A 25,266-nucleotide genomic window follows, 5' to 3' on the forward strand; every position below is an offset into this window, starting at 1 on the left:
TCCAGGCTTTCCAGTGGAAGGACAGCAGCGTAGTAACATTTGTATGATACTACAGTAGCCTATAAACACACTCACACACATACACGCTGTACGTGTTAACCGAAAGCCATTTTTCTCTCGCACGTCTGCGACAAGTCTCCAGAAAGGCCTTGTGGAGAGTATGTGTTAGCCCAGCACGATCTCTCTCCCTATCTCACAGGGCTAAAAATAACACCATCTCCACACTAGACTGGGAGAGAGAGAGAGAGAGAGAGAAAAGGAGGGAGGGACCGTGAACACAGAGAGGGTGGAAGAACAAGCAAAGGGTGGAAGGAAGGGAGAGGGAGAAGGGGGGTTGAGGGTGAGAAAAGATGAAGCGGGAGTAGGGGGACGAGGACAGAGAGCGATGGAGGGAGAGCAGAGGTGCAGAGGAAAGAAGAAAAAAAATAAAGTCATCAATAATTTACCTGGAGGCCACGTCTGGTTTGACCTTTAGTTCTGGTCACCAGTGTTCAGCCATCTGAGCGGTTCGCTGGCTGAAAAACTGACAACTCCTCCTTTCTGATTACTGCTTTAACCATTGAAGGAGGGAGGCGTGTGATGACGTCTGAAGCTTTACCTGTCCTTTTGACACCAAGTTACTGAGAATCACCTCTATCTAATGAAACAAACACACACACTGCGTTTAACTCTGACTAATCAGGACTAATTTGTGACTGCTCTGCGTTTAACCTTTGCCATGACACACTTAAGCTGCACAAAGAACAGAAATATAGCCAGAGGGTGTACGGGGGTTGGGCAACTTGTTGCTATGTGATTACCCTATGACAAACACTGCACATTTGTGTGTGTGTGTGTGTTTGTGTTTGAGTGCGTTCAGAGTTTTTATTTACTGACAAAACAAAGCCGAGGCGCTGGCCAAGGGTTAGGGACACAATGATGCTGATTTTCCACAAGCTTTCCACTACTCCACTACAGTTTAACTCGCTTCTCCTGTGCGACAGAGAGGAGGAACGAAAGAACGAAGGAAAGAAAGAAATAAAGACAGGGAGAAAAGAGAGGGGGAGTGTAGGGAAGGGTTTCTGGTTTTAGTGCCGGAGGGAGGGTTGGGGGGATTTGAAGGGACAGAAGAATGGGCGATGCAGTTGACATTGTTAAAATTCAAGTGTTTCTCAAACAGGCCATTTACTATGTAACCTTAGCCCTTGAGGAAACCCTACCCCTCTCTCCCCCAGGCAAGGTGTTAAAGACCACTTTACTGTGTCTGCTCAAGTTGGGTTAGGGTGTGTGGGATTTTTTAACATTTGTCTGAATTGTACCACCTAAATTTGTGGGCATGCGACCTTTTTGTATTGCCTAAACATGTCTTATCTCTCTCCAAATGCTTTCATAATGTGGAATCAGGTCGACCACCAATGACGTCGGCGAGTGTTCAGTTGTGGCTTGCGAAACGAACTTTAGCTGAAGCCCACACAGGAGAATAGACTTGCGCACACACACATACACACACACACACACACACACACACACACACACACACCGGGGATCGGGCTGAGAATAATAACGGCTTATGAGGCCAACAGTGGCTTTCAACGGCTTCTCACACCTTCGCCACCACTCACATTGCTCCTTCCCTCCTGAATTTGACACAGGCGCAGAACAAGCCGCTGCACCTCCGTCTGACCCAAGAACTGGGCAAAAAAGGCTAAGGGGAAAAAAGGGAGAGGCGGAAGAAAGAGTGAAGCGCAGAGTGAGAAGGGGATAGGATGGAACACCACTTTAAACACTTAAAACAGAGAGAGCGAGAGTTGTAAAGTGATCTGTCTAGGTGAGACACTGGAGGTGTTTTAATGGGTGGAGGCTGTGAAAGTATGAACGCCAGTATAGGGAGGCTTCTCTACCAGTTTGGCTCGCTGTGTGTCTGTAGTGGGTTTTCCAAGTATTTTTGGTGAATTATGATGTATGGGATTATAATGAATGAATGAATGGATACTGCAAAATTCGCTAAAATTTCCTTAATAGTGCAACACGTTTTTACGCTCACTTGAAGCCTCAAATTTCGATAAATCAATTCTAAAATAAATAGCAATGAACCTCCCAGAAATGTCATAACTGCTGCTACTCTATGGCCATTAGTTGCTGCATTGTCACAATGCCAAGTGCATTGCATTGTTTTTGTTTTCAGATGAAAGCATGAAATATGGGCAACATTAGCTGACAATAACAACTTGCCCAATGCTTATCAATTGTTGAACGACTACATTTTTCTCAGTATTTATTCACGTCGACCCAGCTGATGGAAACACAGCTCATTAACATTTTCTTTTTTTTGCGACAGTTTGCCACAAAAATTTGCTTGACGGTCGGGTGGAAACGCATCTTCTGTGAACCAGGTTAAAGCTGGCTACAGGTGGAAGGTCGCTATAGATTTCATCATGTGTTGGAGTCTCCTCTGTCTGCACTTCATCTGTACACATGCTTCATGAGGTACATACCCCACTGCTCTCATGAGGAGGTGTGTGTGTGTGTGTGTGTGTGTGCGGCTGCATGCGCATGTGCCTTATTATCAGTCAGGTGGATGGAGTGGAGGGGGGAGGGAGAGGCAATTGTGCCGTTGATATGGGGAGAATAGAACAACGGGGAGCTTCTTCAGCGGCCATGGCTGTTAATTAATCAAACGCACACATACTGACGAATTGGCTACACACACACAGACAGTGATGAAGAGGCTATAGAAAAACACACACACACACACACCGTCTAGCCTCCTTACCAGAGGCTCGAAGCCATTCTACTTACCGTACCCAGCCATTCTCATCCCGACTCCCCTCTCCGCTCTGCTCGCTCTATTTGCAGAGCCGCCCCTCCCCTCACTGATGCTATGATCTAACTGCAGCCTCCTCCCCCTTCATAGACACACACACTTAACACTCTTCGACACACACTCGCACTCGCTCTCACACATGCCTGCGCATACGCACAAATGGGTACTCGTACACCCACCATTCAGCACGCTGGTAGTGAGCGGGGCGTGCCTCCACAGTTGGTCTGCGAGTGTGTGTGTGTGTGTGTGTGTGTGTATGTGTTTTGATCAACTGGCGTGACATGGACTGTGGACTCTCGTTGTGTCAATACTATGGCATGCATTGTTTTTCCTCAAGGAGAGTTGTTGATCTTGAGGTTTTGACCCTCACGCTGTCTAAATGGCAACACAAGCCTGACTGGTTCAGAGGGAAGGCGAAGAATACTGAAATGAAAAAAACAAAACAATAAAGGCTCTTCTTTCTGTCCTTCCTCCCCCCCTCCTCTCCCGCTCTCCCTTTAGATCAACAACCGGGTTTTTTTTGTCCTCTGTGATCAAGGACTTTCAAATAAACAAGTAGGGGGAAAAAAGATCTGCTTGGAAAAGGTGGGGGAAAAAAAACAACAAGCAAGTGGAAAAACAAGGGAGAGCCGGTGGAGAAGGAGAGGCGAGCCTCAGATCTTTACAGTCAAATTCTTCGAGTGGGTCAAAGTTCCCCAGCAGCCAGAGCCGCGTTCTCATTGGCTGCGGAAAGGTGAAATTAAAACCACGGTAAACTTTTGACCTCGCAGGAACCGGGGAGGAACGCCCATCGCTGGAGCGAGAGCGAGCTTCATCCCTCCTCCTCCCTCCCTCCCTCCCTCCCTTTCCCTCTCTGTGTCTCTCTCTCTTTCTATCTCACTCGATCGCCCCCCTCCTCCCTCCCTCCTTCATTCCCTGTCAGTCTGTCATTCGCTCTCGCTTTGCTCACTTTCAGTCCGACCCATCTCTCTATTTCCCTCTCCCTCTATCTCTATCTCTTTCGCTGTCTCTCTCCGTCTCTCTCTCTCTCTCCCACATGAATTTGTGCCTTGCTGCATATAGCCTGATGAGAGGGAGGGAGGGAGGGAGGGAGGGAGAGGCACGGAGCAGGAAAGAGCTGGGGGAAGGGTATAGAGAGGGAGGAGACAGCCGGGGAGAGAGAGAGGGGGGTGGAGGGGGGGGGGGGGGGGAGAGAGAAGCAGTAGAGAAAGACAGGGGGAGAGAGGCAGGAGGAATGCAGCCTTCTTGACTGTGTGCCATGATTGCACAAACTGTTCCCTGTTAAAGTAGAGAAAATCTAAAGAGGAGTGAATGTATAAATAGACATGTAGCTGTGGCTCTGACTAAGCTCTGCTGAGCGGCAGGGCGGGGAGAGCCCATTTTTACTGCTAATGTTTTCTCTCATTACACATCAAACGGTCGAGGGGGGGCGGGCGGGGGGGGGGGGGGGGTCTCGAGTCGGCCGATTTAACATGATTTCATGAGCTAACTAAAAGAGCAGCCCTCTCCCTCTTACTGGCTGCTTTGATGCCGTGCACAGACACACAGACACACACAGACACACAGACACACAGACACACACAGACACACAGACACACACAGACACATGTACATAGACACCCATGCCGTCCGCCGCTTTCAGTCATTAGCAGCACATTGACTACACAGTGTGGTGGACGACTGTTTACATATAATTGTTTTTTGCTACTCCCAATCTAGTAATGGTGTTGAAGTTTTTTCAACCTCTCGCCCCTCCGTCGGAGAAGCCATTGGGTTACACACACACATACATACATACATACACACACACAGTGACATACATAAACATAGCTTCCAGCTAATGTTTCAAATGGCTGTCATCATAGAGATGGCACATAGACAGGACCGGCGGTTTTTCAGATTTTAATGCGATTTGAAGTAATCCTTTTTGGTTCGGATTAAGCTCTACGACGAGCGGAGGGGTTGCAACATCATCGAGTAGCGAGCGGGGAAGGTGTGGAGGAGAAGAGGCAGAGCCGGTCGTCAAGGACGGGAGGAGCAGGAAGAGAGAAACGTCAAAGACGGAGATCACTGTGTTTTTTCTTCTTTCCTCTCCAGATAAACCCCCCCCCCCCCCCCCCCCAAAAAAAAAACCAAAACACTGCCAGCTAAGAGAGAAGGCTGTGGAAGTTATTGAGTTAACCAGACAGAGCCGGAGAGAGGGAGGGAGGGAGGGAGAACACTGGGAGCTGAGAGACTGGTTCGATACAGGAGTGGATGGCTTTAGTGAGGCGGCGCTCTGGTCCTCTGCCCACTCCTGCCGCACCGTGGGCACCATATGGTCTCATAACGTATGGAGCTCACATCAACTCTGTCCTGCCTCCCAAAACTCTCCTCCTCTCCTCTCCTCTCCTCTCCTCTCCTCTCCTCTCCTCTCCTCTCCTCTCCTCTCCTCTGTCCCCTCCACCCCTTGCCAGCCAATTACTTTACCCAAGAGACAGCCCATTAGATAAAGAACACGCACACACACACACATGCACACACACACACACACCATGCATCCCATTAGGTAAGGAGCACCCCACTGACATGCCCCCGTACCATCCTCAAGATAAGATGCACCCCCCACAAACATTTTGGTCTACACACACACACACACACACACACACACACCACAGTTAGATAAGGGCCCCATCCCCCTCTAATGGGAAAGGAGATTGATACCGACAGAAAAAAAAAAGATTTCTCAAGATGTCTCTCTCCCCCTGCTTAGCTCCCTCCGCTTTAAATATTTAAAGCAACCATGATATATTTTTTTCCCATTGTGCTATCATTGAATTGTTGATTTTCTCTGATGCCAGTGTAAGTTTGCAGAGCGTTCGGAGCAGGAACGGAGCGCAGATGCGAAAGAGTAGCTCCCCGTACGTAATGTATGGCCGATGTGGGCAGACAGTGATGTGCGTGCGAGCGAATGCAAGTTGATGGCTGATTGGGGGAATATTGTGTGTGAGGAGGTGATTGCTTTTCTCTTGCACACCATCGTCTGGTTTCAAGGTGTGTTGGTTTCCTCCGTGACTGAGTGTGTGTGTGTTTGTTTGCGGGTGGTTATGCATGTTGCCATGCAGTTTCCCTGCCTCTCCGGCATGTGCTTTTGTCTGTGGGAGTGATGGATGGCAGGCAGGCAGCTAATGTGATTTAGATGCTCTACCAGGAGAGTGTGTGTGTGTGTGTGTGTGTGTGTGTATGTGTGTGTGTGCATGCGTGCGTGTCCTACCCATGTGTGTGTGTGTGTGTGGTGGCTGAATCTGCAGCGTATGTTTGTGTATCTACCTCCCTCCTCCCTCCTCTCCTCTTTTTCTCTCTTCTTCCTCCTCTCTCCTGCTCCCTCCCTCCCTCCCTCCCTCCCTCCACCCCTCCCTCCCGCCTCCTCCTCCTCCTCCCCATTATTTTCCTGTGCTGTGCAGTTTTTGGACTCTGAGCAAATAAATAGAGGGAGGGGGAGGGTGTTTATGTGGTGAATCTGCTCTCTCACTGTCACCGCAGAGAAGGAGAGCGTGAGGAGGGAGGCGAGGAGGGAAGAAGAGGTGGAGGAGAAGATGGTGTTCTCTCTCTAAGACCACACTGATGGGTTATTGTGAGCCAATTATGTCCCATTCCCACTAAGAAAGTCTCACAGCTTTGTGTGTGTGTATGTGTGTGTATTCTCGCGCACACACACACACATGCATCAGCAAAAGAAATGCTCTCTCCTGGCAACTTGAGTAGTGAAGAACTTGAGTTTTATCTGCATGCAATTATCTTCTGAGAAAAACACCTTTGCAGTAACATACTGTTCTGTCTCTCCCACATACACCCTCCATATTTATTCCTTTTCAACTCCACCAAATGTCATTTATCAACAGCCTTCCAGCCTTACTGTGTGGCTCAGACCTGTTGATGACGCTCTCCTATTTGGTATTTTTGATGTTCGATACTTGGTGGATGTTTTTCCCCCCCGAAATGCCTCGCAGTTCTATGAGTGCATAGATATATAAGGGTGCTAAAGGTAAAACCCACTTAAACACTGTTAGAAAAAACGGCTATTGGAGATGTAGACTTGGCATTTCTGGGTCTATTATGTTGTTGGTGGTGTATTTCTCTTATTCCAATGGATAATTGGCCATAGACGCCATGACAAGATATTTCCAGCTCAGCTATAATGAAAAATATCAACCGTAAACGTCAGGTGTTGGTGTCTTCTTTCCTCAGGCCTTCTTTCTAGACCCACCATATTGCACCAACGTTCAACAATCATACAGGGAGAGCTCCATCATAGCAGAAGAAGAGATACTAACTTCTTCACTGACTGTAGCCTCAATAGACCAGAATGCAATGCAGCGACACGACATGTTGCGTTTTGTTTAAGGGGTGCGACTCTCATCTTTTCTCGACTAGAAAAACTCTCGCTCCACTACGGCTATTGCTCTCTCCATCTACATTTAAAACTCACAGCTCAACTTCTAAGGCACGTTAAGGCATGTTCTCTGGGGGTTGTTGAAAGGCATTCTGGGAAATGTAGGAAGTCACTAATTGAAGTAGATGCGGACGTGGCAGGTTGAGCCTCACTCTACCTGATAAGCTACACAGGACTATGCTGATGTCATGTGGTTGATGTTTCCCAGCCCCCCCATTGGCTGCTCTTCTGTTCCTGAGATGGGCATATGATCTGTCACTGTCCATCCTATCAGCTCCACACTGAGACGGACCCTCTTGTCACAACATATCTGTGGGTTGGACAGCAACCTTTTCTCTTATTTTGTTCTTTTGCAAAAGTTCATCAATCCATTTTCAGTTTGGCTCCCTGCGCTTCCCGAAGCCCTTGAAGCTTTTCGACAGGCAGTCCGAAAATTATTTGCTGTTCAGTCTTAAAGGATAAGGCCGGTGTTTTTTAATGCATTGCTTACCGTCAACAAATCCTATGAAAATAACAAAATCAACAATGCGTTTGCTCTACTCCCGTTACTTTCTGACTTCCCACGTACCGTTTTTAGCCGTCAACCCGGAAGTCATTGGCTCCAATTGTAAGCTAAAAACCTTGAAATACAGCTCACAAAGACATAGTTTCAATTTTAAAAATCGCTAACTGTTACCACGAAAAGTCAGACTGTTGTAGTTATTACCAAATCAAATTCAAATGTGAACAAATTCTTCATTACGCCGGGGACTATTTTCGGTGCTACGAAACTACTTACCTGAGATCACAAACGTGTTTACGGTCGGCTTATTAAGTTGTTTGAGGAAAAAGTCGGCTGGCCCGGTGCATCGCGATGATGAAATATGCTGCCCAGAGCAACGGCATGGCTCTTTGACGTGTTTTTAATCATTTTTTTAATACAATGGAGTTCTATGGCTGCTGGGACATGGCTTCATTGGGCACCGGCTACATGGACGAGACTTGTTGGCAAAACAAATTCATTGCTGATTTTGTTATTTTCATAGGATTTGTTGACGGTAGCAATGCATTAAAAAAACACCGGTCTTATCCTTTAAAAAGGGAAATAGTGGAGTAATTTTGCCCCTGTTCCATTCCCTTAAAATATGGCATTTATCTGTGTTATTAACTGTACATTTTCAGTAAACAAGTAGGCAGCCATCTCGTCCCTCCTCGTGTTGCCTCCTGGTTTCATGTATTTTGCATTACCATGCTAAATTACGCAATATGTAAATTCACAGTAATTTACTTTTCGCTGATGTTTGCGGGCTGGGGGGATGATATCCAGCTAGATGAGGGTTTTTACTGTGAGGAGGAAGGAAGCCAGCGAACAGGGAGGAGCGAGTGTCTGAGTAAGACATGTTGCCGTGGCAGCAGAGTGACCATCAGGGCGGGGTTAGGGAAGTAGGGGAGGGGCTTATTGATTGACCCATTACACTAATGAGGTCTGAATAGCCTCCTGTCCCGTGTCTCTCCCTTCACCTCCTCAGCCTATAGGCTCACTGGTCGGTCTGCCTATGCTTGATGACATTGTAGAAAAGCCCACATGAATTCATGGAAATAATGTGGATTTTTCCCCCCATTTTACCATCAGTAACTAAATGCAGCTGCTTTCCTACGATCTCTCTCCCTTTGTTTTCTACTAGGCCTTTGACTCGGTGATGTAGCCTCTGTCCTGACAAGAGTGTTTTAAGTATTTACCACAGGTGCAGACATTCATCGCTCTTAAAATAAATATGACAGCCTCGCTGCGTGGTTCATTGTTAATTGCCTCATAGAGATGATCGTCCATCGTATGATAATGCATAGCCTCTACATAATTGATGGTTTCCAACGAGGCGTTTTAAATAACCCAGTTCTTTGCTTGATGATACAGGCTAAGCTAGACTGTGAGGTTGATGCATGTCTTGCTTTAAGACTTACACTGGGTGTGAGGCCACGGGTGTTTTTCTTCTTTTTTTTTTTTAATACTTGTTTTGACCCTGGGATTTCTTGAGGACACACGCACACACACCATCAAGCTTGCACATTCACACCGTTAGTCCACATGTGGCTGTTGTTTTTCTTCCTGGTTCAGCTGAAGGTGACAGATGAGGACATGTGTGTTTTTACCATCCTTATCTTATCAGGGCTGTTTGTTGCCTCTGTGCAACTTTACAGCCAGCACTAACACACAGGAATGTGTCCCTTCCTTCACATTTTCTCTCTCTCTCTCGCTCGCTCTTGCCCTCTCAGTGGTGAAAGGGGAACGTGCCGTTACACACACACACACACACATGCTCAGCACGTGGCCGGGTTCAGATGAAGTAGGTCTAAGCAAGCGCTGTTGATGTCTAGATGCACTTTGTGCTTGTCAGCCTTGGTCTGAAATGCGAGACTGCGTTTTAGCTAAGCCATTTAATTACCTCTGCCGTTTATATTGTCACCCATCAATTACTGTTACACTGTACTGTGCTTTTCAAGAATGTTCATGAATTTAGCCTATTGACCAGCTGTATCAGTGGTTCTCATGCTGCTCCTTTTCAGCAATGCCCACTCACAGTCACACACATTCACACCTGGCACCATGTTCACACAGCAAGCGACTTGGTTGACCGGTCGCACTGGTCTGACCGATTGTGGCGGAGCAAGAGGCTCTGACTGCATCTCTGTAGTTGTCTTGTGCAGCTGCAAAGTTTTGACCAAGAAAAATAAGCGATGTATTTATCATTATCGTTTTGATGAGTTCACACAAGTAGCTAGCTAATTAGGTAACAATAATCAAAAAATAAATCACTTCAGAGTTTACCGTCGACCTCGATGGATGCAACCGTTCTCCAAGCATCGCTTCAGAGACACTTGTTCCTGTTGTCTTTCAAATAAAAGTTTTAGAGAAGTGGGAAGCTTTGATTGGCTGTAATCAACTTCTCATCCATCTTGCACTTGCCAGGCGGAACTGCTGTTCATAGAGTAAAATCACATCGGTACACAAACAAGGCAGCGTCTGCTGCCGGCCGATGACTACGAAAAGTTCAGCCATGGCCAACAAGGTGACTTGTTGATCTCAGGGTGGGAGCTGCTCAGTACAACCACAGTCCTCTACTACTGGACTCTGAGCAGCTTCACTGGAGCAAATGGGTTTTAAGTGCCTTGCTCATGGGCACCTTGATGGTAGTTGTTGCGATAGTAGTTGATTCTCATTCACATCCCTTGCCCAGGTTTTCCCAGCCGGTCCAGGATTTGAACCGCCGACCTTCAGGTCATAAATAGCACAATGAATGATCAGTGTTCCTCTGACTGAACTGTAATTAGGCTCAAATGAAAGCTAGACAATGTATCACTACATCAATATGTGTTACAGACATAATAGATGTTCATTGGCTTCCAAAATCGTGGATAAACCGCGGCCAAGATATATAACAGGAGGCTCAACTGACACTAGCTTTGTCTTCTTAGCTGTAGACGATTGATTTTATTTATGTCTTACAAGAATATTAACAACAGAAATAATGCAATTATTAGGAAGAGAGCTGCGTGCATGAAGTGTTCCACTTACTGTTTGATTTTCAAACGTGGCCTTATTTATACTAGGTATTCAAAGAGAAGATAAATTGCCTGTTTTATTATTTTGAGTATTAGCTTGCACTCATAACACGTTGCACTATAAAATCCTTTTAAAATGGCCTCAAGCTATTATTATAAAAACCTGATGGAATTTTTATTTTTTTATTTTATTTTTTTTTATGGTTTGTCCGCTACTGGGAGGTTTGCTAGCCACTTCTGGATCACGACCCACCAGTTGAGAAACACTGGCCCAGGAATAAGAATCATACTGCAGGCTGAATAGTCACAGTAGTGTAGTGTTGTGCAGAGTGTGGTGTGTTTGGTTTCCTCTACCTTCTTGGAAAGGATGACTCATGCAAACGTCTATTTCCTTTTTTGAATATGTAAATGGCTGTTTGATGGCAGGCTGCAGCAGACACACCCTGGATGGCTGGATGAGTTTTAGTTTTAGACCTGCTTGGCCTATTTCTGCCCTAAGCCAGACTCTTTCCTTCTGCTTCTCCTCATCCTCCGCCCCCTCTCATCCGTCTCTGGAGTGTGAAGTTTGGAGCAGTCGGCTGTGCGCTATGATAGTGGTAATTGGTCTAAAGATGGAAAGTTCACTCTCACTTTGTCACTGAACTAAGGGGCAATTTGTTTTCAATGAGTGTTTTCAGTGAGGCTAGTTAAGTACAATATTACATCAAAGCACCATTTAACAGCAGAGAAAGGGGGGCTGGGTGATGAGGACAGTGGAGAGAGTGCCACTTTTTGTCTGAGCTGAAAGGCGGTGTTCAGTCTTGTATGGGTCTGTTTTAGACGGAGTGGGGTGGCTGAGAACGGCTCCCCTCTTTGGTACCCCCTCATCTGTGGAGCCGGGCTCCGGACTCCGTTTTTTATTAGCCTCTGTGGTCTGATTTGTTTAAGGGGAGGCGAGGTGCCAAGATGTGGCTTGGCTCCTATTCTGCTCCAGTGTGAGTGCTGGTTTTGTTGGAGGGGACTGGGCTAAGCAAAACTCATCCAGAGTCATCCAGAGTGCATGCACACACACACACACACACACACACACACACACACACACACACACACACACACACACACACACACACACACTCACACACACAGAATGTGTTTTTATGTGTACTTCACTGTTCTGTTGTGTGCGCTGGCTAGCACATACAATTGCCCTTATTCACGGCCATAACAGAAGGGAGCAAAAGAAAGACACACAGAGAGAAAAATGCAGTTATGCCAAAAAAAGAGAGAGAGCGAAAGAGAGAGGGGAGAGAGAGGGGGGGGGAGAGAGGGTAGCTAAGAAACAACATTGGTAAGTGAGAGTTGATCTGCACCAATGTCGTTTGCCTATCTGTCTCTCTCTGTGGCCTCCTCAGCACGTGTCCTCCAGAGAATGGGCTGATAGAAAAGTTAGTATTGTTTGTTAAAGGCACAGATCCTATTGGCTGGACATGGTTATTTTTTTGACAGGGGGTGTGTTCTCAAACACTCAGTCACACCACGAGCCTCACCTGTGGCTTTTTAGACTTGGATCTTCCGCTTGAGCAACAACACACACCGACTGTTTGGTCTCATCAGTGGAAATCGAGATTGGAATTGACCTTTGTTTTGTCTCTTTTTGAAATTCAGTTTGAAGTGAAGTTGTGCTAGTTTAACAAGGGAAAGATGCATTCGTGTGAATTATTTAGCGTGTTGCATGGGTGTATGGAAACCATATACACACATACACACACACACACCAATTCATACAGTAAAAATCAAAGGCTTCTTCTCTCTGGTGAGGTGTAATTGAGGAGATAAACAGAGACGGTACACGTGTTGAGAGGAGGAGAGGCAGACTGGAAAAGGCCTCAGTGACTGCGAGCTTAACATTACTCCATTGACTCAACCTCTGCATCTTAAGCTCATTCACACGGCTTTTATATTCAAGGCTTTACGCCTGTATGAGCAGCGCCACATGCCGCTAACTACCATTTATTCACTCTGTTTTTTATGGCTGTGTCAAAGTGAGCACAAAGAGCAGTAATGATCCCACTGAAGGCTTTCTTGTCCCTGTTCGTGCACGCCGCGGAGAGACTTTTATTTTTTTATTTATTTTTTTTCCCACATTCGGGCCAAAATGGAGTCAGTTCCTCTTTGTCACAGACCAGCTATAAATTCTTCCCGCTTAAGCAGCCATTCTCTCGCTCTCTCTTTTTCTCCCCTTTCAATTAATAGGAAACACGTCGGTTGAAGGAGGGTCTTTGTTGGCGTGTGAGAGTCCATACATCACCTAAACTAGAGCGCCCCCCCCCTCAACACACACACACACACACACACACCCCGACAGCCCCCATCTGCTCCCAATCATGGGGTGCAGCCAGCGGTCAGGTCGCTGATGGTGAAAGGCACACGCTGACACACGTAAACACACACACACACACACACACACACACATTGTGACAAGCACTCACACACACACACACACACACACACACACACACACACACACACACTAGGCATGAGCTTAGATATACAAACGTACACACACGCTCGTGCAGGCGTGTTCTGAACACACAGATTCGCCCGCAAACATGTGCTCCGACACGACACGCTCGCACGTCTTCTTAAAATAAAAAAAGAAAGTACGCACACACGCATGTGCACACACACTCACACACACACAGAGTCAGGCGCAGTGACAGATGAACATGAGACATCCTGGCGGCTTGCTTCACTGATGACAGGGTGTCATGGAAACGCCCAGCTTTCTCCATGGTTACGCACTCTTTTCCCCCACGGGATGCTCTCTTATGATTGTTCAGACCGAACACTTGAGCTACTACAACTCAGCATGGCCAAAACACACACACACACACACACACACACACACACACACATTGTTTCTTATCAGGATCTAAATGGACACAAATTAGCCTATTATGTGCTTTTGGGATTAGAGCGGAGATTTGGGCTAATAGTCTGTTTTCATACTCTTGCTCCAAGTCCGGAGACTGTATAAGATCTTTGCCAACAAAGGGTTGATGTTTAAATCCAGATGTATGGATTGTCAATGCACATTAGTGGAAAGACATGAAGCATCTTGGAAGTATCTTCTCTCTCACGCAGTCAGAGTGAATGGCTGACCTGTAGTTCCTGACTGGATCACGTCTGCTGACAGCCGTCGCCACTTCCGTTGGCTTCCTGTAAAACTTGTGTCTCAACATCCCTTTTTTTGTCATGTGTGAGCGCGTGTGAAGGTGTGTGTGTGTGTGTGTGTGCGTGTGTAGTATATGTACGTGTGTGTGGTTGGTCTGGCAGAGGGAGTGGTCTGTGTGTTCAAGCAAATGCATAAGAGGCACGACATGTTTGCTCTGTGCCCTCGTAATGAAGACAAAAGCATATAGTGAGGCAGCTTCTACTGCTCATTAAGCTGTTCATGCCGTTTCCCGTGCCGTCTTCAGGACGCTGATTAATAATGCTGCCTGTTATTCGTTAGTATCACCATAATGAATATGCGCTGTTGAGCACGATTGCTTATTATCTTTTTTTTTGTGTGTGTGTGTGTGTGTTTTCTCCATACTCCATCGACCAGCCCAGACAGGACCACGCCCCCAGAGCGAAGGGGGGGGGATCAGATCGTCCGTCATCTCGGCGCCGTCACAAGGTGGGCTAACATCCCATATGGTTGGCATGGTAACGGCCTGCTGGGTTTAGGTTGACTTGTTTGCCAGAGACAGTTTCTTGTTGTTGCCACATTGTTGCAACATCCTGACCTGAACACTGAAACGGAGTGTAACTGTGTTTTCTGAAGCAAATGTTTTTGGGAAGTGTGTTTTTTTTTGTTTTTTGTTTTTTTTTTAATTCGTGAGGTGGGTCACACAGTGTTTTATTTTGCCAAGCTTTCTGCCGAGAGAGGAGGTGGTGGTTTTGGAGAAAGAAAGAGCTATAGTGGGACGAGTGGTAGTGGTAACAAAAGCCAAATGGGAGAGAGACGGAGAGAGAGGGAGAGCATGGTGTTCAGGCAGAGGAGGAGAAGAGGAAGAGTGGGAAGAGAGAGGGAGAGGATCGCTAGCGGGGAGACGGGAGGAGAAATCAAATTATTCTCTCTGCTCTACCTGCCATAGAGACTGAAACAGAGCATTAATCTTTACCCCTGTCTGCAGGTGACAACACACACACACACACACACACACATACATACAAATGCATCCAGATGTATCCGAACCACACTCTCTTCTCACTCACGTACACTCACAAACATGCCTCTGCAGACACGCCCCCCTCGCATAGATGGCAGGGAGCGATTGTGTGGCGAGGGAGGTTGGTGAGCGGGGGGGAGGGGGGGGGAGACGGGACGGAGGGGGGGAGGGAGGCAGTGGGGAGGCTGGTTCCAGGCAGAGGAGATACTGGTCATGAACAGGAGGAGGATCGGGACGAGTTGAGGAGGGAGGGTGACGAAGAGGAGGCGCAGGTGACTCCAGGATTCTGCCGCATTGTGTCAGACCAACTCAGATCAGCAGAAGCGCTCCGGCTCTGCCTTCAGATTGTAAACCGACGCCCGGTCTCCTCTTTATCCGGGGTAAACCGGTGAAGAGGCGTCTCACCCCGGCTCGTGCGAGGGGGCCAGAGTGAAGCCACGGCTCGCAGCTGCGGCTCGGTCGTGTCACTGATGTGAGTTTCCATGGCCAGACCGGGGCCGTGTGCCTCTGTTTTGTCAACAGAGATTATGAAAGAGCGGCTGGCTGGCTGGCCGGCCGGCTGGCTGGCTGGCCGGCCGGCTGGCTGGCTGGCCGGCCGGCTGGCTGGCTGGCCGGCTGGCTGGCTGGCCGGCTGGCTGGCTGGCCGGCTGGCCGGCTGGCTGGCTGGCTGGGGAGGCGACGGCGGGGCTGTCTGCCTCGCCTAGCCTCAGTGTGCCTGCCCCGCTAACTGTCGCCCTCTCTCTCTCTCTCTCTCTCTCCCTCTCTCTCTCTCTCTCTCCCTCTCCCTCTCTGTCTCTTTCTCTCTCTCTCTCTCCCTCCCTCCCATTTCTCGCCACTAACCAACACCCCGCCTCCATAGTCTCACCCAAAAAAAGAATGAAGCGAGAGACAGTTATCAAACACACAGGAAGTTTGACGGCAGCCACCGCCTCAGCTCTGCCGACGAACGTGCCTGGTCAACCACCGCTGTATTCAGAGGGCTCTGCTGTAATATAGCTGTTCATGTAGACTCCCAAAACTGAATTCACATCTTTGTCAACCCTGTTGCCATCTTTTACACACTAAACCATACATGGTGAGTCTCAATTTGCCTGCTTTGGGCCTGAATCATGCAGCAGCACGGACTGTATGGATGCACGCTGGGGAATCCCTACATAATTCAAACAGTGTTATGACAGGAGTGAAGCTGCCTATTTACAGACCAAGTAAAGCGTAGATTATAGTTAGGTCTACCTCTTATTTGTGCTTACTCTCATTTTTTTTCTATGCACTTTATGTCTGCGCCCAGTAACTCTTTCCTACACACACTTGTTTGTTGCATTGTGGTTTTTCCTCTGCTGTGACTCACTCTATCGTGGGAGGTCTATCATCTCTCCACTTTGTTTTCTCTCTCTCTCTCTCTCTCTCTCTCTCTCTCTCTCTCTCTCTCTCTCCCACTCTCTCCCACTCTGTCTCTCTCTTTCCAAACTAAACCTAATTTGTTGCTTTTAGTTTTGAGCTGCTGTTCATCCTTTTTATTCTGCTCCCCCAGAGTCCGTTGTTCAACTCATCTGCATTGTTCAAGCGCTGCTCATCTTATTGCGAACACTCTTATTGTGCATCCTGAAGGACTACAAATAAAACACTCGCTCACACACAATTTGCGTAAGGGGTTTCGACTGAGGGAAGAGTAAAAGAATGCCACTTGGTTCAAAGTCCTCATTGCGAAGTATGTCATGAGTTAGGTAAATACAGTGTGACTTGAATACACAAATTGTGTTCAAGGTGCACTGGCAAGCTGTATGCACGAAACTCTGTCCCTCCTCCATTATTCCTTTTCCTTTGTCCCTCTCTCTTCACAGCCACAGCAAAAAAATTTAAATAATCTCCGATCAGATGACATCCATATTGGAGCAATAAAATATCTACTTATATATTAGATGATTGCCATTGCCAAAGTAAATAAAGTTTAAAAAAACAATCAGGTGTTCATATACATTGGTGTTTTATTGGCTTCTTGGGGGGCATTTTAAATATCTCAAGAAAAACATGAACTTGTACATATGTAATACTTCTGTGAACATGTGTGTGATCCATTATCCACCTGTAATCACAATATTTTTGACTATATATGAATAGATCAGCTATAATCAGCCAATGGTGACATAGGTACATTTTTTCCCCCTGGTATGTTCATTCCAGTCACTCAACCCAGTCGCCCTTGTCTGTCCTTCCCAAACGGCGCATCTGCATCGTACCGTCGTCTCCTCTCCTTCCATCCTCATTTGTCTGTCTATCTCCCTCTTTGCCTCTTTATTTATACCCCATCTCCCCTCTTTTTCTCCTCATCATATCTCTTCCTTCATGTCATCTCTCCCTTATCGCCGCCCCGATTCCTCTTCTCCCTTCCCTCCTTCCTCCGCCTCCCTCTTCCCCACCAGAGTGTGGTCATGCTTGTAAACAGCTGCCTAATGGGTTTCAAACACACAAACACCATCAGTCATGAGAAAAGAAGCTCGTCCTCCACCCTAAATCATTCATGCTCATTTTCCCAGCAAACACACGGCCAGGTTTGAACCACATTGGCGGACACAGCGAAATACTCTGCTGGCCATGGCTCCTCTCCTCTACCGTCCTCTGACACACTCACTCCACCTCTTTTTCTTCATCTGTCTGTCTCTTTTGCTCACTCTTCAGATTAGTGTGCTGCATCCTGTACTATGTCTTCGACCCTCTCTTTATCCTGTAGGATGTGAAGTTGGAATTGGAATTGGATTGCATGCTTTCTGCTCTGCTTAGATGAGCTGTTTCCTCTGGTCATTAGATGTACAATAAAGCTGTGAAGCCTACATGGACCCCTGTGGGCTCCAGGCCGCAGGGTCACCGGCAGGTCTGCTGTCCTGTAGCGGGCCTAAGGAGTGCAGCTTGAACCCAGGCGATGACAAAGCAGTTATTGACCTCAGCGGTGCCCCTTTCACGCCGGTCCAGCGACCCGGAAAAAACACACGGGCCGACTGTCAGCGTGAAAGGGTCGGCCCGGTTAAGTCGACCCCGCGAAACGACTCCGGTCAAGATCAGGGTTGAGAACCGGGTCAAAAACTCTACTGCGCTTGGTGTGAAAGTTCAGTGCGTAACCCGTACCCGAAGAGCAACAATTGCCTGCGTGTGTGCACTTAATGTGTGAGTACAAGAACAGCAGACTTTACCGTGACAGCTCCATCAGCCAGGAGCTTCATTCTTGGTTCTGTTCCTGTTTGTTTCGCCTGCCGAGCAGCTGCTGCCTAGTAACCACTCTGATTAACTGCTTCCCACTACTGCCTCCGGCTCTGATTAATGCCTCCCAGTCATCATCAACTATATGATATAGTCTATAGTCTTTAATGAACATGCAGCAGGATTAGTGGCAAGTGCATAGTGTGTACAGCCAGGGGAATAGGCCCGTCTCTTTCTCACTCTCAGCTCTTGTGTGATGTTCCCTCCCCTCGACGCCCTATCATCTCGCTCTCTTCCTCTTTACCCACTCCCACTAAATCTCCATCCTCACGCCCATCTCGCCTCTCCCTCTCTCTGTCCCCTCCACTACCCTCAACCCTCTCCCCATTTCCCTCTTTACGCGCCTCGCTCCCGCCGCCCCCCCCTGCTGCTGTTTTGTACCCACCGCAGCCCCGCTGCCTCTCTGCCACCAGGCCCCACTGCCTGTGGCGTGTAATTGACTTTCTCCCTGCACTGGAAAAGCGGGCGGCCCGCGCCAGACTGGAGGTGACCCATTTCCCTGGGGCATTCAGCAGCCTCCTAATCAACCATTCTCTGGGGCCGCCTCATTCACTCCGCAATTAGAGCACTCCCCCCTTTGAGAACTCCATCAATAGGCTGGCAGGCGGGCGGGCGGGCTGGATCAGTAGAGGAGCAAAGACCGAGTTTCGCTCAGACACTTTGCTTTGGCTGTTCGAGTTCTGAACCCTCCACCTTTATACCTCCCCCCCTCTCTCTCTCCTTTTTGCCTCCTCGTCTCCTCTCCTCCCCCGTGGCAGGTTTCATCAGACAACAGCAAGCAGGAGTTTCATCTTAAGACGAGCGACAGACAGGGAGACAGACAGACAGATTTGCAGGGAGGCAGACAGGAGGATAGGCAAGTGGAGAAACAGACAGGCGGGCAGGTAGGTAAGCAGACAAAGGCAGCGAGACAGACAGACAGACAGACAGACAGACAGACAGACAGACAGGAGGGGAGGTACTCAAGGGAGAGATTAAAAAGAGCGATTTGAAAGAAAGTGGGAACGGGAGGGATCGGAGCAAGAGGAACGGCGCGTCTTCAGAGCAACTCTGCTCATCGCGCTTTTAGGAGGATATTCATGAGTATTCCCCATTGTTGTCTTGCGTGCAATACACTTGTGGCTCGCCTGGTCTTCAAGCCACACATGAAAGCAAGCCTCATATTGATCCTGTCTCACTGAGAAAGGTGCGCTCGCCGCTCGTTTCGGCCGGATGTGATCTTGTTGTGAAGCGCGCGGCCGAGGATTAAAACGCGTTATTTGCATTAAACGAGAGAGAGGAGAGGGGGGAAAAAATGCAATCAGATATTCCCTGGGTTGTTCTGATCCGTCAAGGAGGAGTTTGAGATGATGATGCATGATGATTAAATAACAGGCCGGCGTCTCTCCCCCCGCCGTTGGCCTGATTTGCTATGCAGGAGGGGCAGCGCTCTGGTCAGAGGATAACCATGTAATCAATGGAATGAAAAAGCCGCTCTGGCTGTGAAGGTTAAGAGGGGTACTGGAGGCTTCAGCCCTCTCTGCACGCCACACATACATTCAAAACACACACCAGACAGTCTGCATCTCACGCCGCACCATCTCCTCCTCTAATAATTCCTCCTCCTCCTCCTCCTCCTCCTCCTCCTCCTCCTCCTCCTCCTCCACCCACCCCTCCTCCGTCTTCCCTCACCTGTTCCCCACCCTTCCCGTCTCTTTTTGACATGCCTTTATCTCTCTTTCTCTCAGCTCACTCCCTCCTACTCCCTCCGCCTCTATTCGCTCTGATTCCCCACACCCCCCCACCCCCCCGTATTTTTTTCTTCCTCTGCATTTTCTCTGCCTTTCTGTATATCCTCACTATCTCTGGCTCTGTCTCCCGCCATATTCTCTCCTCTCTCTCTCTCTCTCTCTCTCTCTCTCTCTCTCTCTCTCTCTCTCTCTCTCTCTCCCTCTCTCCATCTCTCTCCTACCTTTCCCCAGTGTCGGCCGCTGTCACCGTGGCAAAGAAAGTGACCAATCAGAGCACGCTTCACAGCACCGGCTTCTCCCCCTCCCTCCCTTTCCTTATTTCCTCCTTTCCTCCTTCCTTCTCTTCTCATCTGTTCCTTCTCCTCGCCTCTCCTCTCTTTTCCTCCCATCTGCCTCTCCTCCCTGCAACCTTTATCAACCCACTTCCTGTTGACGGAATGTGATGCATTGTGGGAGACAGACGGCTGTCTAACAGGGTTAGTTGTGCAGCGTGGCTTACCATCAGAGACGCTGCTAATCCTGTGTGTGTGTGTGTGTGTGTGTGTGTGTGTGTTTGTGTGAATGTACCATATGAGCTGAAGTACTCCTACATGCACACACACACAAACAAACAAGCTCACATGCTTACTCTGGATTTCTCAAAGGAGGGGGAGGCAGACGAGACATGTTTAGGTTCGTCAGTCTCTGCCAAGAGAATATGATTTGCATGATATAAGCATATATTACCCTGGTGTGTACTGTTTTGCACTGTATCCGCATTCCACCCTGCTTCTGTATTGCTAATTTTTATATTGGGTTCAAAAGGACAGTTCCCCTGTCTATTTCCCGTCGGATATACCTATATAATATATAGGTAAAAGGGTAATAGGGCCTATATAATCCCTATCTGGCTGTATTAATGCCTTCTTTACGCCTGTATGCGTGTGCTCCTTCCTCTCAGGTGCTGATATGTGTTCACGATGAGCGGACTGGGGGAGAACTCCATGGAGCCTCTGAGCTCAGAAAACCGGAAACGCAAGCTCTCCACTTGCGACACGCCTGGTCTGGGGTGAGTGTGTGTGTGTGTGTGTGTGTGTGTGTGTGTGATCAGCACAAGAGGGGAAATGGAGGAAACTGGGCTACTGGGTCAGTGGTTTCTCCAGGCCGCCTGGTTCCTTCCTTGGTTTGTAGCGAGTGACAGACAAAGTGTTTGCGTCAAAAAGATCAAGTCAAAACAGTGACAGACAGGGTGTATTCACTTTTTTTGTAGAAAAAACGCTACCTCAACAGCATTTTGTGATTTTTAAAAAAAAGAGATTGTATGACATGCACTTTTTTCCATAACACCCAGCTCTTAGATACAACTCTCAAACACTTAACAGAAACTCGCATAATGCAGCCAGTGTGCTCCAATCAAAACTACCAACTTTTCTACCAGATTTCTTAATTTTGTTCTCATCTTTAGAAAGCAGGTGCAGCGCTTTTTCCATCTACCTTGCAGCCACTCCCCATTGACTTTAATGTAAAAAAGCCACTAGCAGTTTGAAAAAAGGTGGAACTGTGTGATGGCGGCTGTAATCTCCTGCACGTCGCCCTCTGCAGGTGTGAGAGGAGGCGGCGGGAGCAGGAGAGCAAATACATCGAGGAGCTGGCGGAGCTGATCTCGGCCAACCTCAGCGACATCGACAGTTTCAACGTCAAGCCAGACAAATGTGCCATCCTCAAAGAGACGGTGCGCCAGATCCGCCAGATCAAAGAGCAGGGTGAGTGGACGCCGACATCTGAGGACAACTGGGGTGGGTTGCACTGCAGGTCAGGTGCGGATGGACTGGTGCGAAATGATTGTAGAAAACGGTGAACAAGGTGTTGGGGAGAGAGACGGAGACGGGACAGCTGGGTGTTGGTGGCACCCAGAGCCCAGCCCTCCACACACACACGCACACACACACATACACACACACACACACGTGCTGCTCAGAGCCCAGGTGCAAGGACGAATCAGTCATTCATCTCCCACCAATTTCACAGCCTCAACTGTTTATGTTTGGGAGGAAACATTGGCAGTGCTTTGTGAACCTGTCATTGGTGTGTGTGTGTGTGTGTTTGTGTGTGTATGTGTGTGTGTGTGCATGCACAGCTGTGTGCTGGCCTCGCCAGGGGCTGCCTAATTGAAGTTTGCAGGTAATCACTTGCCCATCCATTCTGCTGAACTGCCAAATTATTAGTTCTGTTACAGCTGCTGTTGTCATAATTCTGTCCCCATTGTGGAGCGGTCATTTCCACAGCAAACAACACTGTCTTGCGTTTAAATAGCCACAGGGTCAGATAGTGGCTTTGCCCGCGTACTAGTAGTGCAGAATGGACCTCCTGGAACTCCTACTGTAGGTTCTGACCTCCTGACAGTTTCTGCATTTTGCCATTCAAGGTGAGTTTCCAGAGATCAGGGGGAGAGCTGAAGGTGAATGTGCGCCCATGGCTGGTTTGTTGTGTGTCTCTGCTCGGCTCAGTCAGTGTCTGCCACCTCGACAGGAAGGGGAAGAGGCTACAGCTGGCCCTGACTGGCTGCTGACAGGTTGCCATAGTTACAGGAAGTGAAGACAGAAATGACACGGGGGTTTAGACTAGTCTCTCGCTTTATACCTGTCCCTCCTCGCCTCTTCTCACTTTCAATTGCTCTGTCTGCCATTCTTCATTTTTCTCCACTCAGTCTTTCCTGGTTTTCATCTCAATTGGATTTAATGTGCTCTGCTCTCTCCTCGTTCCTTCTCTTCTTCCCTGTTTTTATTTTTTTTTATTTTTTTTTGGGTCTTGTGTCTCATCTGTATTGCAGCACAATGAGTTGCAGCATCTTCAGGTTGCTCCCAGCATCTTAAGATATTGAGTGAACCGATGGAGCGCAGCCTCTCTCTCTCTTTCTCTCTCTTTCTCTCTGTCTGTCTCTCTCACACTCTCTGTCTCTCTCTGTCTCCTTCTCTTTCCCTTTCTCTCTCTCTCTTTCCTTCAATCTCTTTCTGCCTACCTTCAGAGTGCCTGGCGGTAGGCAGCAGCGGCTGTGTTTTTCTTTTTTTTTTTCTTTTTTCTTTGTGTGGGTATCTGTGCCCCTTGGGAGCTAATCAGATGGAATGATTCCTGTAGCCTAGCAGCCCCCGCCTCTTTCTCAGACCGAGCCCTGCATTAATACAGCAAGCCGAGCCCCAGCCGCTTTCTCCCAGCACCATTCCCGTCCACAGCCCCGGTCCTTTCTGTCTCTCTCTCTCTCTCTCTGTCTCTCTCTCTCTCTCTCATTCTCCCAGCCTCAGTCCTCCATTAATTCAGGTGCCTTAGCTCCTGCCCCTGCACCATTACAGCTTCCTTAGTCTCTCTAGCTCGCTCGCTCTCTCTCTCTCTCAGCCCCAGCCTACCAGACAGTCCCTCAGAGTCTGACACTGAATATAAAGCATGAGGACGGCTGCTACCTGCTCCACATGCACCCAGCCCTCTACTCCTCCTGACAGACTCCTCAGAGAAACCTGCCTCCGTCCGTCTCCCTCCTCACCTGTAGTTTTAATCAAAAAAAGGGAAGGTTGAGAAACGCTGCCCCCTGCTGGCGCGGCTCGCTCAGTGAACGACTGGCAGCTCTACTGTAGTTTTCAGGTATCTCTGCTCTCACCTTGCGTTTCTCCTTCGCTCTTCCTTCGCTCCTTTCGCGGGCAGCTGGACTGGAAATGTTTTTTGCTGTGTTTTTTTCATGACGCTGTAATGCATTTCCCCCCCTCGCCCTCTGCCTTCCTCTGCCCTCGTACAGGGAAAGCCTCCTCCAACGATGACGACGTCCAGAAGTCAGACGTGTCCTCCACAGGGCAGGGGGTCATCGACAAGGACCACCTGGGGCCGCTCTTGCTGCAGGTGAGTCCGCCCTTCACCCCGACCCATGGGACGATGGACTTTGTATTCACCGTGCCGATTGCTCCCGCCTTTGGCCGTGTGATTGGCCGGTGGTGACTTCCTGTTGCTGTGCTCGCAGGCTCTGGACGGCTTCCTGTTTGTGGTGAACCGGGAGGGCAGCATTGTGTTTGTGTCCGACAACGTGACGCAGTACCTGCAGTACAAACAGGAGGAGCTCATTAACACCAGCGTCTACAACATCCTCCACGAGGAGGACAGGGAGGAGTTCCACAAGAACCTGCCCAAGACCAACGGTGAGAAACACACACACACACACACACACACACACACACACACACACACAAGGAAGCTGTATGTCTGCTCAAAAGTAAACCCTCTTTGACATCTTCCGCAGGGATGAGGTATAAAACAAACTTTGAGAGGTTACAACAACTACACACACACATCAACATAAACTCACTCAGTTATTTATTCATGCTTCTCCTTTCCCATCTCCTTCTCTCGCTATAATGAGGAGCTCCTGGGAAGCCTGCTCATGTGCATGAGAGCTTTTCAGATAGACACACACACACACACACACACACACAAACACACACACACCTGACAAAACACACATGTGCGCAGGAGCACCCACCCACACAGCGCTAAGCAGGCAGAGCGTAGCGCAGCTGTCAGTCACACTCAGTGGTCCAGACAGTGTAAAACAGGCCTGAGCTCTATTCAGATCCCATGGCAGCCATCTGGAAACTACTTACTGCTGAATAATGCACCTCCACACTTTCCTCCGCTTAATTCACTGTGTGTGTGTGTGTATGTTTGTGTGATTGTGTATACCTATGCCTGTGTGTGCGTGCATGTTTTTATTTTCTATGAGTGTACAAGTGTGAAAGAGAGCCTACGTTCAGATTTACATGCCTGTGACTGTAATGGGATTGCGCTTCTTGAAGCCTCTGTTTGCGCGTGTGTGTGTGTGTGTGTGTGTAGGACCGTGAGTGTGTGCACGGAGCACTATTTATAAAGCTGATTAATTATGGATATGTGTGCTCGACTGAACCTGCTACTCGATTAACTCCGCAGTAATGTTCCTAAGCAGCGGCGGCTCCGACATGTCATCGACACGCTCTCTCACTTATTCTCCCGCTTCCCTCGCACACGCTCTCTCATTCACTCACTCTCTTTATCTTTTAATACTCATCTTTATCTACTTTTCCCCTCTATCTCTTTGTCTTACCGTCCCTGGTGCCTCTCTCGACTCTCTCTTTCTCAACCTCATTCATACTTAATATGGCAGCCTACTAAGATGAATATTGTGGTTGTCGGTTTCTCAACCTGTCTCTCTCTCTCTCTCCCTCCCTCTCTCTCTCTCTCCTTCTCTCCTTCTCTCTCTCTCCCATCTCCCTCCTTCCCCCTCCCCCTCCCCCTCATTGTGTCTCGCTCTGCTGCTCTGCC

The 25,266-nt window shown here is 48.4% G+C and overlaps 1 protein-coding gene across 4 annotated transcripts in view; it reads left to right on the forward strand.

Moving 5' to 3' along the window:
- The window catches only part of LOC139908023 (nuclear receptor coactivator 3-like), a 192,069-nt gene that overhangs the window by 9,877 nt on the left and 156,926 nt on the right, over window positions 1-25,266 (forward strand). For 2 of the 4 annotated variants that reach the window (XR_013507186.1, XM_078288487.1), the window contains exons 1-5: window positions 14,352-14,436; window positions 20,894-21,001; window positions 21,535-21,695; window positions 23,717-23,817; window positions 23,936-24,110. Coding sequence is in view for 3 of the 4 variants with exons in the window: in XM_078288487.1 (XP_078144613.1) it covers window positions 20,913-21,001; window positions 21,535-21,695; window positions 23,717-23,817; window positions 23,936-24,110 (526 nt within the window). In the remaining variant the exon portion in view is untranslated. Of the gene's footprint in view, window positions 1-14,351; window positions 14,437-20,893; window positions 21,002-21,534; window positions 21,696-23,716; window positions 23,818-23,935; window positions 24,111-25,266 lie in introns of those variants that run through there. The other 2 variants (XM_071894590.2, XM_078288488.1) reach the window with 2 other exon arrangements.

The sequence above is a fragment of the Centroberyx gerrardi genome, chromosome 14 (assembly GCF_048128805.1).
Source record: "Centroberyx gerrardi isolate f3 chromosome 14, fCenGer3.hap1.cur.20231027, whole genome shotgun sequence".
Lineage (NCBI taxonomy): Eukaryota > Metazoa > Chordata > Actinopteri > Beryciformes > Berycidae > Centroberyx > Centroberyx gerrardi.